The sequence below is a fragment of the Dioscorea cayenensis genome, chromosome 8 (assembly GCF_009730915.1).
Source record: "Dioscorea cayenensis subsp. rotundata cultivar TDr96_F1 chromosome 8, TDr96_F1_v2_PseudoChromosome.rev07_lg8_w22 25.fasta, whole genome shotgun sequence".
NCBI classification, from domain to species: domain Eukaryota; kingdom Viridiplantae; phylum Streptophyta; class Magnoliopsida; order Dioscoreales; family Dioscoreaceae; genus Dioscorea; species Dioscorea cayenensis.
Genome location: NC_052478.1, coordinates 4,532,198 through 4,543,315, shown reverse-complemented (window position 1 = coordinate 4,543,315; position 11,118 = coordinate 4,532,198). Strand labels below are relative to the sequence as shown.

The 11,118-nt window shown below is 35.9% G+C and overlaps 2 protein-coding genes across 4 annotated transcripts; one reads left to right on the top strand and one right to left on the bottom strand.

Annotated features, from left to right (window-relative positions):
* Positions 1-2,044: 2,044 nt before the first annotated feature.
* Positions 2,045-5,709, top strand: LOC120267466. 3 transcript variants are annotated; one of them, XM_039275139.1, is made up of 5 exons: positions 2,045-2,413; positions 3,132-3,287; positions 3,719-3,814; positions 4,476-4,527; positions 5,348-5,709. In XM_039275139.1, exons 1-5 carry the CDS (start codon positions 2,135-2,137, stop codon positions 5,515-5,517), a joined length of 753 nt encoding a protein of 250 aa, XP_039131073.1. In that variant the 5' UTR covers positions 2,045-2,134; the 3' UTR covers positions 5,518-5,709. The 3 variants fall into 3 exon arrangements, with proteins under 3 accessions (XP_039131073.1, XP_039131072.1, XP_039131071.1); XM_039275138.1 differs by having other exon boundaries at positions 2,049-2,413; positions 4,476-4,596; positions 5,393-5,709; XM_039275137.1 differs by having other exon boundaries at positions 2,083-2,413; positions 4,476-4,596.
* Positions 5,710-6,142: 433 nt separating this feature from the next.
* LOC120267465 (VAN3-binding protein) lies at positions 6,143-9,282 on the bottom strand. Its single transcript, XM_039275136.1, has 7 exons — positions 9,149-9,282; positions 8,984-9,058; positions 8,838-8,906; positions 7,966-8,323; positions 7,452-7,613; positions 6,990-7,097; positions 6,143-6,906 (listed from the first exon to the last, which is right to left on the bottom strand). The coding sequence occupies exons 1-7, from the start codon at positions 9,266-9,268 to the stop codon at positions 6,701-6,703; spliced, it is 1,098 nt and encodes a 365-aa protein (XP_039131070.1). The 5' UTR covers positions 9,269-9,282; the 3' UTR covers positions 6,143-6,700.
* Positions 9,283-11,118: the final 1,836 nt, after the last annotated feature.

The window sequence follows — 11,118 nt, the reverse complement described above, 5'->3', positions numbered from 1 at the left end:
GAGGGATAGACGGGAGGACGGAAGGTGGGAGTTTTGACAAGAGTAAGAGCGTGTTTCTTGGTGTGGAACGGAGTAGAGAGCGGCCATGACATTGCTCTGAGTTAGAAAAAGTCTTGCAAGGTCAAGAAAACCTTACAAATCTACTTCAACCAGAGCTGAGCCGGTAAAGGCCTTACGAGAAGCTCAGCAAAGATAGCACCATGCAGGAAAAGTAGTATCAGATATGAAAACTTTATCTTTCCACTTCCTCTTGTACCACCCGAACCTGTATAGCAAGAAGCATAACCAAGAGGGAACAAAAGGCATGCTGTTTCCCCTTGGCATGAAATTAAGCAAGGCAATATGGAAGGGGCTTATATAGGATAAAAAAGATAGGAAAACTGTAGCAGTAGCAGTAGCAGTAGCAGTAGGGGAATTGAATGTGATGAGATAAAAAGAAGAGGTTGGCCTGACATTCCCAAATGTGTTTCTGTCACTGTAACCAAGAAAAAGCTCGTTCATCACCCACCCACCCACCTACATGTGCAAATAGCAACAAAACTCTACACCAAAAGGACCAAAAGGAAATGAAAATTGAAACCTGAGTAATAAATGGAAAGCAGATGGATGAGCCAAAAGGATGTGCTGTATTGTGTCACCACTCTTATGATGATCTTTATTTTATCTCTTGAATGCTTGAGAAGGCAAATGGGTAGGTGGAAGCTGGCCTTTTCTTATGTTGACTTGCATGCGCAATTGGAATTTTTTGTTTTTTTACAAGGACTGTTAATAAATAGAGTTCTTGAAACCACTCCTGCATTTCTGCATTCATGTCACTTGATATGATGCATTAATTTGTTCTTTCACTGATTTACAAACTCTTCTTTGACACTTGAGATGAAACATATGTTCTCAACTCTTTGAAACTTAACACATAAGATGTTTTCCGTATTATATATAGATGAGCATTATCTTGTGTGGTCCCTATCTAGATGGTCCAATGCTCACAGATGTGGGATCCACCATGGTTTTTATTCACTGAATTATGTTCATCTCTGCTGTGTCTGCATAATGTCATCAATTTCCAACAATGCTGCTCTTGTCTGAAGTGAAGTTTGTCAAACTTCTAAAATCCTGCAGGAAAAGTAGGATTGTTTCTGAATAAGATTATAGTGAACATTTTCAATTTTCAAGGCTTTGATTCTCCATTACTGTCATCATAATACCTTCTAACTCTCAACACTCATGTTATCAAAGTTAGCCGATTCACACGTGTGTAAGACATTGAACTGCATTGCATGCATGCATGCATGCATGCATGCATGGACTCATAGTATAACATCCTCCATTTCTCAAACTGGCCGTATAGGGATCACAAGCTGGCCTTAGGTGTGATGATGCCACTGCAGAGAGAATCCCTGTAAAAAGACAGAAACAAAGGCTTTTCCTTCTCCCCCTCCATCATCACAACCCCTGAGCAGATGTGACTGCACATAAGAAAGCTCTGCACAGGCCCCTGCAAATCTTCATGTCTGCATCTTTGTTTTGTGTTGTTTGCCTTCCAAAACCTTCTCAGAGCTTGTGAGTATTAATGTCTTTCTGACGTTCAAAACTTTGAGACTGTACATGAAGGAGGTTGGTTGTGTATTAATGGTGTTTTGACTCCTCCCCTGCTGCTTTCTTTTCTTGGAGGTTTGCTCTACTTTTTCTGCAGCTTTGGTTTCATGAATTTGTGAGAGGATTAGAGATTGATGTGCATGGAATCCATGCAAGTTGGTTTGTTCTTTTGGTTATTGTTCAGAGCCATCATGTGTGATAACTGATAACAATAGGTACTAGTGTGAGAATATTGTTTTGATAGGGGTGTACATGCAATTTTGTATTTGTAATTAGAAAGTTTTACAAGGGTATATATGCAAATAAACGGACCCATTTTTTAATATCGGCCTGAGAGATATTTAGTTCCAATGCACCCGCGGTGAGGTATCTTTTTAACAATTTTAGTCTCTATTTCCCGCCGTTTATCATAAAAAAGAACTCATCCGACGGTCCAGATCGCTTACAATTAACATGAAATCTTATCCGCGAGACACCAGACCAACTCCCAGCAGAAAAACCCGGAATTCCTAATCTTACAAAAAAATCCGAAAAGATAATGGCGCCGATCTTTGCCGTCGTGGCGCCGCCGCCCGTGCGATTCCCGGTGGCTCTTCTCCGACGATCGCTGGATACCCCAGTCCGGCTCGCTTCGCGAGGATGGGACCGTGCTGGTATGGTGTCATCTCACCTGTGCGAGAGAGAAGCCCCCCTACCCCTGGCTCTAGATTGGAAGAAGCTCAACGTCAGGGAGGCGGCTTCGGAGGAAGAGCTCCTGGCTGCTGTACAGCTCCGAATCCGGACTTTCTACGAGTTCAAGCAATCCTACGGCATCGAGGTGAGCTTGTGATGAATATATATATATATATATATATATATATATATTGGAAATTAAGTTCCAATTGGTGTATTTGAAAATTAATCTTATCATTAGTGATCTAAAGATGGAACCTTTTGGTAGATGGCATTGAGAACAATGAGCGCATGTGAATTTTTTATTTGTGAAGTATTGTTGCGGTTGTGGAGCAGCTGCGTTCTCTAGTACTACAATGTAGAGTGGTTGAAGAGTTGTCAATAGTGGATCAACCTATTTTACTAGTTGGTGTTTGTGACTTTGACAATGTATTTTCATGATACTGACTACTGAGACTTTGCTCACAAAGGTTTGCACTTTTTTGGTGAAGGTGGAATCGTGGAGCAGACAATTTTTATGATTTATTGATTTGTTTTGAAGTTAACATGACCGTAGTTATCACCTTATGATAATAAGAGTGGAAGATTTCTACTTTGATGTTAGCATACAACTTTATGTTTTCTTGTTGGGTATCATTGCACATGATGAAATCAGACTTGGGTGGGGACAGGTGCAAGAATAAGGTGGGAACCAATTGCGGTTGCGAATGAATTCACTACATTTAATTATTTGCCTTTTTAAAATTTCTCTAATCAATCTTCATACGCTCCTTGTGTAGCTTTTAATCAAATATTAAGCTTCAGAGAATTTTATTGTTTTGGTTGCTATATTGATTGCTTTGTTTGATGTTAAGTTTTGTTAGGATTATAAGAGACAGCTGATGGAGCGGGAGTTTGAAGCATTAAAAGATCGAGTTTCTGGCAAGAGAGTAGAATTCAAGAGAGTTTCTTGTATAAATGCCTCATTGCCACTGTCACCGTCCTTAATTGATGCTAGTGATTTGTGTTCTACATGTAAGGTATATTAGTTTATTACCATCAGATGTTTAACTGTAATTTATGCTCGAGCACCTCTAGAAAATCATTTCTTGTCGAGTTGATCATGTTTAAAGTTCTGTAATGATGTAAACAACTTTCATGCACTGTTGCATGTCTCTTCCCGCATGATCTCATATTACCATATGTTTCATGCACTGTAATGTCAGCAGACCTCATATGTTTTTTTTTTTTCTTTCATCTTGTTATCTACACATGTGAAAGAACCAAGTGCATGATCAGTATGCGTTTGTGATCTTTACTGCACTAGTCATCTTATGCAAAATATGTTGCATTTGTATCTATGCCTACATTTCCATCTAGTTTCTCTCTTAATTTTTGTAAGTTTTAAGATCTCAATTATCATCCAATTTTGATGGAGGTTCTGTGTTATGGTTTTCTTTTGAATATATAGTTCTCTGAGGATGGTAAAGACCGAGTAGTTGTTGGGACGTTAGATGTTAATCAGTGCGTGAAGTTGGCTGATGAATTAGCAGGGAAGAGGCCTGAGGTACATTATGCCTATGATTCATTTATACTTTTTAGTTTGAATATAGTTATATTCAAGATATTGAAGTATGAAGGGAGCTGAATGATTCTGAAAAGATACTTTAAGGTAACGATTCCATTTTTGATTCTTGACAAATAGCTTTTTGTGTGCTTTTCTGCACGTTGATTATATGCCATCCTAGGTGATTTAAGGATCAATGTCTTTCTTCCATTATTTAATGTGTCTTTGGTTACATTATGTAGAATCAAAGTTTAGTGAATTTTGATGCTCATAACAGGAATACCACCCAAAATGTCTTGCTAGGAGGTTGAAACAGTCACTAGCTACGTACGTGTTTTTTTTTTCCTGCTCTGCAGACAGTATATGCTGTTTGTTCCTGTTTGTCTTTACACAGGATATAGTGTTTAGTTATTTAGGACAACTTGTCTACCATTATTATGAGTCCAAAGTGAAACTTTTTGGGTTCTAAGGAACTGTTAATGAGTGAATGTAGGTTACTTTTTGACCTAGTTTTGGGAGCTAGACTTTGATAAGGATATAAATTTCTTTTGCACAAATTTATTAGATGAAATTATAGATTGCATTTTCATTTATTTTTAATATGAGAACTCAGTTTTAATTAAAGAACTTCTGGTCTCTAAAAGATGAGCAATTTTCACAGGGTAGTGGAAGCAATCTCACAAGGGCATATCTCAGCAATGTTTGTGTTGCTGGTGAGCTCCAAAAGAATGGTTTGGGCTATACAATAGTTACGAAAGCTAAGAAACTCGCTTTTGAATGGGGTGATTACTCCTGCTTCTTTTGGTTCTTTTGACCTTTCATTGGGTACTTGTTGTTTATTATTTTGATCTTTCTCACATTGCTGTGGTGGCAATGTAAGCATTATACATGTTCTCTCTCCTTCTGTATGCAAACTTAGGCATAAGAACTTTCTGATTATCAGCCATTTAGGATTTTTTTTTATCACAATTTGGTATGGATTCTCTGGTTATAGATCTTTACTGCTATAGTTCTTCTTACTTCTTTTTTTGTTTATTACTATCACTACTGAAGAAAGAGCTATTTGTGCATATTTCTTGGGCACATTCGGTGTCTTAATGGTCAGAATATCCTGATAATGCATACACCACCAATAAGGCCTTGTAGAGTTCTTAACAAGAGATTGTGGTAGGATATCCACTTTAAATATTTTAGAGTCATACAATGCCAAATTTTTCGGTGCCATGGTAAGAGACTTTCCAACTCGCTTTGGTATTAATAATTTCTTTTCTGAACTAGGAACTTTTGTTAGTAGAGTAACTAATAGTCTGACATTGGTTAATTTGGTAAATTTGGATTTGAATATTTGTGAGCTTGGTTCTCTCATTTTTTTAGTTTAAGCTATTCGGTTGTATTTGGTCAAGATAATATGTTTTATATGCATCTAACACTTGTTATGTTTCACTTTTGATTTTTTAAATTTAATTTTGTTTTATTTTATTGTAATTAAATTTCTGAATGCTTCTAATCTTAAATATTTGAGCTGCTCTCCAGGAATAACTGATCTCTATGTTCATGTTGCCGTTGACAATGAAGCAGCACAAAAGTTATACAAGAAGAGTGGTTTCATCTATGAGAGTGAGGAGCAAACATGGCAGGCCAGATTTCTAGGTCGACCAAAAAGGTTACTTCTTTGGATTGATCTTACTCAAAACAACTTGTAAGGTAACAGTAATGATATATTGCATTCTTTGGCTTTTTAGATACTGGTCAGATAATGAACTTGTAATGTAACTGTAATTTTCAATTATTTACTCTGGTTCTGGATGCTCTGGGGAGATAAGCCCCTCCCAAGCCCGTAGTTGGCAAATTTGTCTCATGCATTTATATGTATATGTAAATTTTCATTTCAAACATTGTTGTTGAGTATTACAATTTTCTGCCAAGTTTGATCACGTTAAAAATTCTTAAACTAAAGCTCATCCCAAACCCTGTATTGGTGGTGTTAACATGGATGTCTATCTTACTGTTTTTATACATTTTTCTTTCATTGTACCTAATCGATCTAGGAATTGCCTACCTGACTTTGTTATGATGTGCATGTGGTCAATGTGATTTAGGAGTTGCCTTGGTATCCTCTTGGGTTATCCTTTGCTCTGTTCTACTGCTTCATCTTTATAAGAGTCCGTGATTACTGGTGTTTCTTTCTTGAATACTGTGGTTGAATTTTTATTTTTTACTAATTTATACCGTATAACTCTGTTCATAATTCAACATCTTTTAAAAAAAATATGATTCTTTGTGCAAGCACAATAAAAATGAGCCTAAAAGAGCAAATTATTAAATTATAAGGTGAACGGTTGTTATTTGTATTATGGTTTATAAGCTTGACTCATCCATTCTATAATGATGCCTTTTTATCGCTGTATGCACATAACTGGTTTGCAATAATCTACTGTTGGTAGCGCACAAACAATTTGAAAGGAAAAACTAGTAATTGTCAGGCAATGAAGCTTGGTATCATTTAATGGGGTTTTAAGTTGGCCAAGTATCAACATAAGCAATCTGTTTTTTCTTTCTTGTTCTTAAGAGAAAACAATTTTACGCCTCTGCTTGGTGCTTTCTGCTATTATTTTCATGAAACTAATTTATCTAGTTTATACAGTGTGATTAAGATTTGAGAGATTGCTCACATAGAAATTATTATTTCAATTCCTTGTTTCTGCTATCTATTTTGGACAATGATCAGTTACTTTACAAAGAAGAAGCTTGTACCTCATAACATCATTATTCATCTCTTCCATACATATAACCAACAAAAACTCAAAGATGAGAAGGAAAAAACAGTAGAAATACAATATAGAGAACAATGATGGGTATGACATCATCAAGATTCGGTCCGTTCCTTTAAACTTGGAATTCATATGTGCCGAAGGTTGTGGAAAGAATTAACATTTGATTAATGGTCATAGTCCATTTCTTGTACTGAATGTAATCATCAATTTCGAGCTCAATCCTTCCCTTAGTTGTGGTCATACTAACCGAATAGCATGATGGATCTGGATGCTTTGCAGGCTCTTCAATCTGGCTGGTTTGCAGGTTATATACAATACCTGCAGGTCAATTATTTCAATTGAAGGTTATGGTGATAGAAGTATTACAAAGAGGAACACAAAATAAGGAATCTTAGTCTCACTTTCTTGCGCACTTGACAAACCAATTAGAAGGCTGACCTTCCTGGTTGTTAGGATGACCTTGGCATCTTTATTTAAGGATACAGAGACCATTCTTAGTCTGCACTTGCCTGTCCAGTATAATGAAAAAAAATAGAAACTATAATAAGCTGTTGGTAAATGCTTCATATCATATTATATGGAATGATGTATAAATGACCTTGTTAACCAGACTATTTCTTGTGATCAATTGGAGCTAGAGAAGACATCAAGAAAGATTCTGGCTGGATTGAACTATGGCAAAAAAGTTAAAAGGATTACATTGCTTTGATTACAGGTGCCAAAAGTGAGAACTATTATAAATTTTGCTGGATTTTTGTGGTTTTCATTTTCTCAGATAAAATTTTAGTGTTAAAAGAATGGAAAATAACAGAAGTTATAGGTGAGATCAATTTCCCTAACATATGTTATATCACATCACATACCATCTTCCGTTCGGACAAGGAGTTCTTCGCCTTTTGCCAGGGATGCCCTACACCTTCCAAAGTCGAAGTAATGCTCGTTGAATTGAAGTGTAGGTGTGCTGCTACCCTTTATTCTCTCTCTGTGCCCAGGCCTTCCTCTAAGAGTTGCTGCACCTCGCAATGCTGAAATATCAAAAATAAAAAATTCAATTGAACCACAAAATCATGTATGTAAACGTTTCATTATATTCTTGCTATGCTCTCTCTTTTTCCATCATTTTCTGTTTTCAAGTATACATGAGAGATGGCTGTGGTAATTCAAGAGAATGGAGTAGCAGATCATTGGTGACATAAGGTAAGCTTTATGCTAAATAACAAGTTCATGCAAATATTCCTTTCTGTACATTCATGCCAATATTCCTTTTAATTTTATTGAGACTGGTGTCAATCATGCTCAGAGTAATGAACTCTTATGTTCTGGATTTCAAGAAGTTATATGTCTTTGAAGTAATGAGAAGGTCGAAATGAAAAATACATGTTGCTGCGGCAGCTGTTAAGGTGATGATGTTACTCTTATCAGTAGCCGTGATCGCTGCGCTTATAGCTGATTCTAATTGTTCACGCTTTGCACCCACAGCCTCCGCCACTTGGGCGCATTGTGCTGCAACCAGAGCTGCAGCAGTGGCCACTGCAGTCTCTTTCGAAGCATTTTGTTGGCCCGGCGCTGCGTTTTCTGCCGCTATGGCGGCAAGCGCTGCTGCCACTCCTGCAACCGATATTGCTGCATGCACCTCTGCCTTTTGCAACCTATCTTCCTCCTTCCTCTTCTGCCTCATTTCCTTCATCCATTTTTTTATTGACATCCCTTTCCATGGTGCATTTCTGGTAGAAAACTGCAAAGATGTGTGTGTATATATATATATTTTATTGCAAGAATTACTCTTTGATCGTTATTAAACTTCTATATTTTCTCTATCCTTTTGTCCTACATGTGTCAGTAATTATATGGTTGCAGACTTGCAGGAGCAGAACTCTGAAGAACATGGTCCTCTGTTATGGTGTTATTTATTATAAGCAAGAGCTTATAGCTAGCTATTGTGCATTGTCTATAAACAGTGTTATGTTTACAATTACTTGTGAAGGAAATAAACTTTTGCATGCCATCAGATTAAACAAAAAGAAAATGCATCGCTAAGTTTCAAATTGAACTCAGGAAATACGAATAAAAATAAATGCATTGCCGTAATTTTAAATTGACATTCTCTTTGTTTTTTCTGCTATCTATTATTTTAGTTGATATTTTGGTTTTTTTCCATGATTTTTCTTTTCATTATTTAGTAAATATGTCTTATTTCAATGAACAAAAGAAAGTTTGCTCTCTTAGCTATATGAGTTGCTTTAGAGTACCCATTTTTTTCTGAAGTTGAGATCATAGTCCAGCTCTGGATGAATAGCCTGCTGCAACCATAGCCATGACTGCAAAGGGATAAAATTCATTGACAACAAGTACCATGAATTGAAAACTCAAATATTTGTTGTAAATGTATCATTACCTTAACATCATCGACATTCCATTGTGGTATTTTCTTGAAATCATTGTCTTCCACCTTGACATTCTTATCGTTTTTCTGCAGATTAAACAGCAGCATGTACATGCATGGATGTCTAAATCACAGGGTACGCTTTCTATTCTCTCAATGTTAAAGATTAGACATTACCGTCGATACTGTTTTATTGTCAGCATTCCTGAACTCCATTATAGCATTCTCTTCAAACGCCATTGTTGGTTGAAAAACCTGGATGGCTGAGCTGCACCATGCATCAGATAGGCCATCCATGACTGGTTCTGGAGTTGTTCTACTTATCTTGTAATGGCATTATAAACATCGATAAAAGACGACATCCTTGATGGAACTAGGTTCTTGACATGATTAACCCAACCATGCTCTCGAATCTTATAATATTTTCAGGTAAAGATACACTAAACAAGACTTATATTTAATCGAATTATAATGAGATGAGTGGCTGGCATTGTTACATCTATTAGTTAAATTTAAAAGGTATGTTTGGCTTGCTAATTAGGGTTTATTGGTGACCACAACCTTTATGGAAAGAGAGAGCTTGAACATGCTTCTCTGATCATTGTGGATGGCTGCTGTTGCTTGATGTTAAATTAGTAATGTTTAGGTACTAGTGATTGGACTTAAGTTTGGTGTCACAGTGAAGCTAGGGTTTTTGCCTTTTTTCAGACAAATTTTTCTAGAAGTCTTTGATGTTTGTTTGTTGGATTTTAGACTCTTCTTTCTTTGATAGGTTGCTTGAAAGGGGACCATTTCCGGTGTCCAAAGATCAGTTTACCTGAGTTTCGGTTTTATTTACTTAGGGTTGATTTTGAGCTTTTTAAATCGGTTCAATTGATGCATGGCCAAATGAGAGATGTGAAAGAGGAGGAATTTAGAGATTATATATTTGGAAGATTATGATTGCAATAATTAAGTTTCATTTCACAGATCTCGCATTCAAAACTTGATATTAGTAATGGTAATAGGTTATTGATTATAGATGTGGATTTACAACCCAAATATCTCGTTTAAGTCTCTGGCTTGTGTACACTCTCCTGACACGTGGTTTGTCTACATCGTGTCACCAAAAATCGTCTCGGTAGAACTTGTCTTGTTTATATTTAATCTTAGTTTGATTTTATTTTTTTTTAGATTAAAATATGATTCTAATTCTTCTGGAATTTTGTGAATGATTTATTAGTTACTAAGTAATTGTATACAATATATTTCTCTGTTTTTTTTTTAATAACTTTATCACACTCAATCTTTGCCTAATTTGTAATTATATTTCAACCGAACAAAAGCTATTCTTGTACCATGTATAAACATGAATAAATTTTAAATAAAATTCAATTCAAGTTATCAAAATATAAATTATCCCATTCTACTTTATCTTATTATCAAACACAACAACAAATGAATTTCATAGTATGGGACACCCCTCCACCCTCTCTCCCATAGAGCCACTCATTCACTAATTTGTATATATATTAAATATATATAATAATAATAAAGGGAAAAAGAGGACACAAATGATAGGACGGAGAGGTGGACTGGTGGAGAATGAAAGGAGGGAGGTGAAGCAATGGAAGAGAAATTAAAAAAAGAAAAGTTTGTGAATGGGGTAGTGGAAACGTTTATGAAGGATCATCCACACACAAACACACACACACAAACACAGTTACAAAGACATGGACATGGCCTTGAATAGTTTAGGTTTTCAATCGCACCGACGTCCACGTGCATGGCTTTTAATGCAGCCCACGAGCGATTGGGACATTTTCACATGTTCCTAATATTATTTACTAGTTCCTCAAATGTTTTCCATACCTTCTTTTAGTCCATTTGACTTTTCACTTTATATTTCAATTCCTAATTTTTAATTTAAAATAATAATTAAAAAAAAAAAACATCCCTTGTGACCCTGTCCTATACTCCTATTCCTATTTCTGCTTTTCCACCCACGTTGCTCATTAATTTTATAAGATAGTTAATTAAGTGTTTAGCTGATCTAATTATTATTATTATTTATATTTTATCCTAGATTTTATATTAATACAAAAGAAGCATGTGGTTGAACTGTTTATCCAATGCACTAGTTCAGTAATTCTATGCAAGAAGAGAAT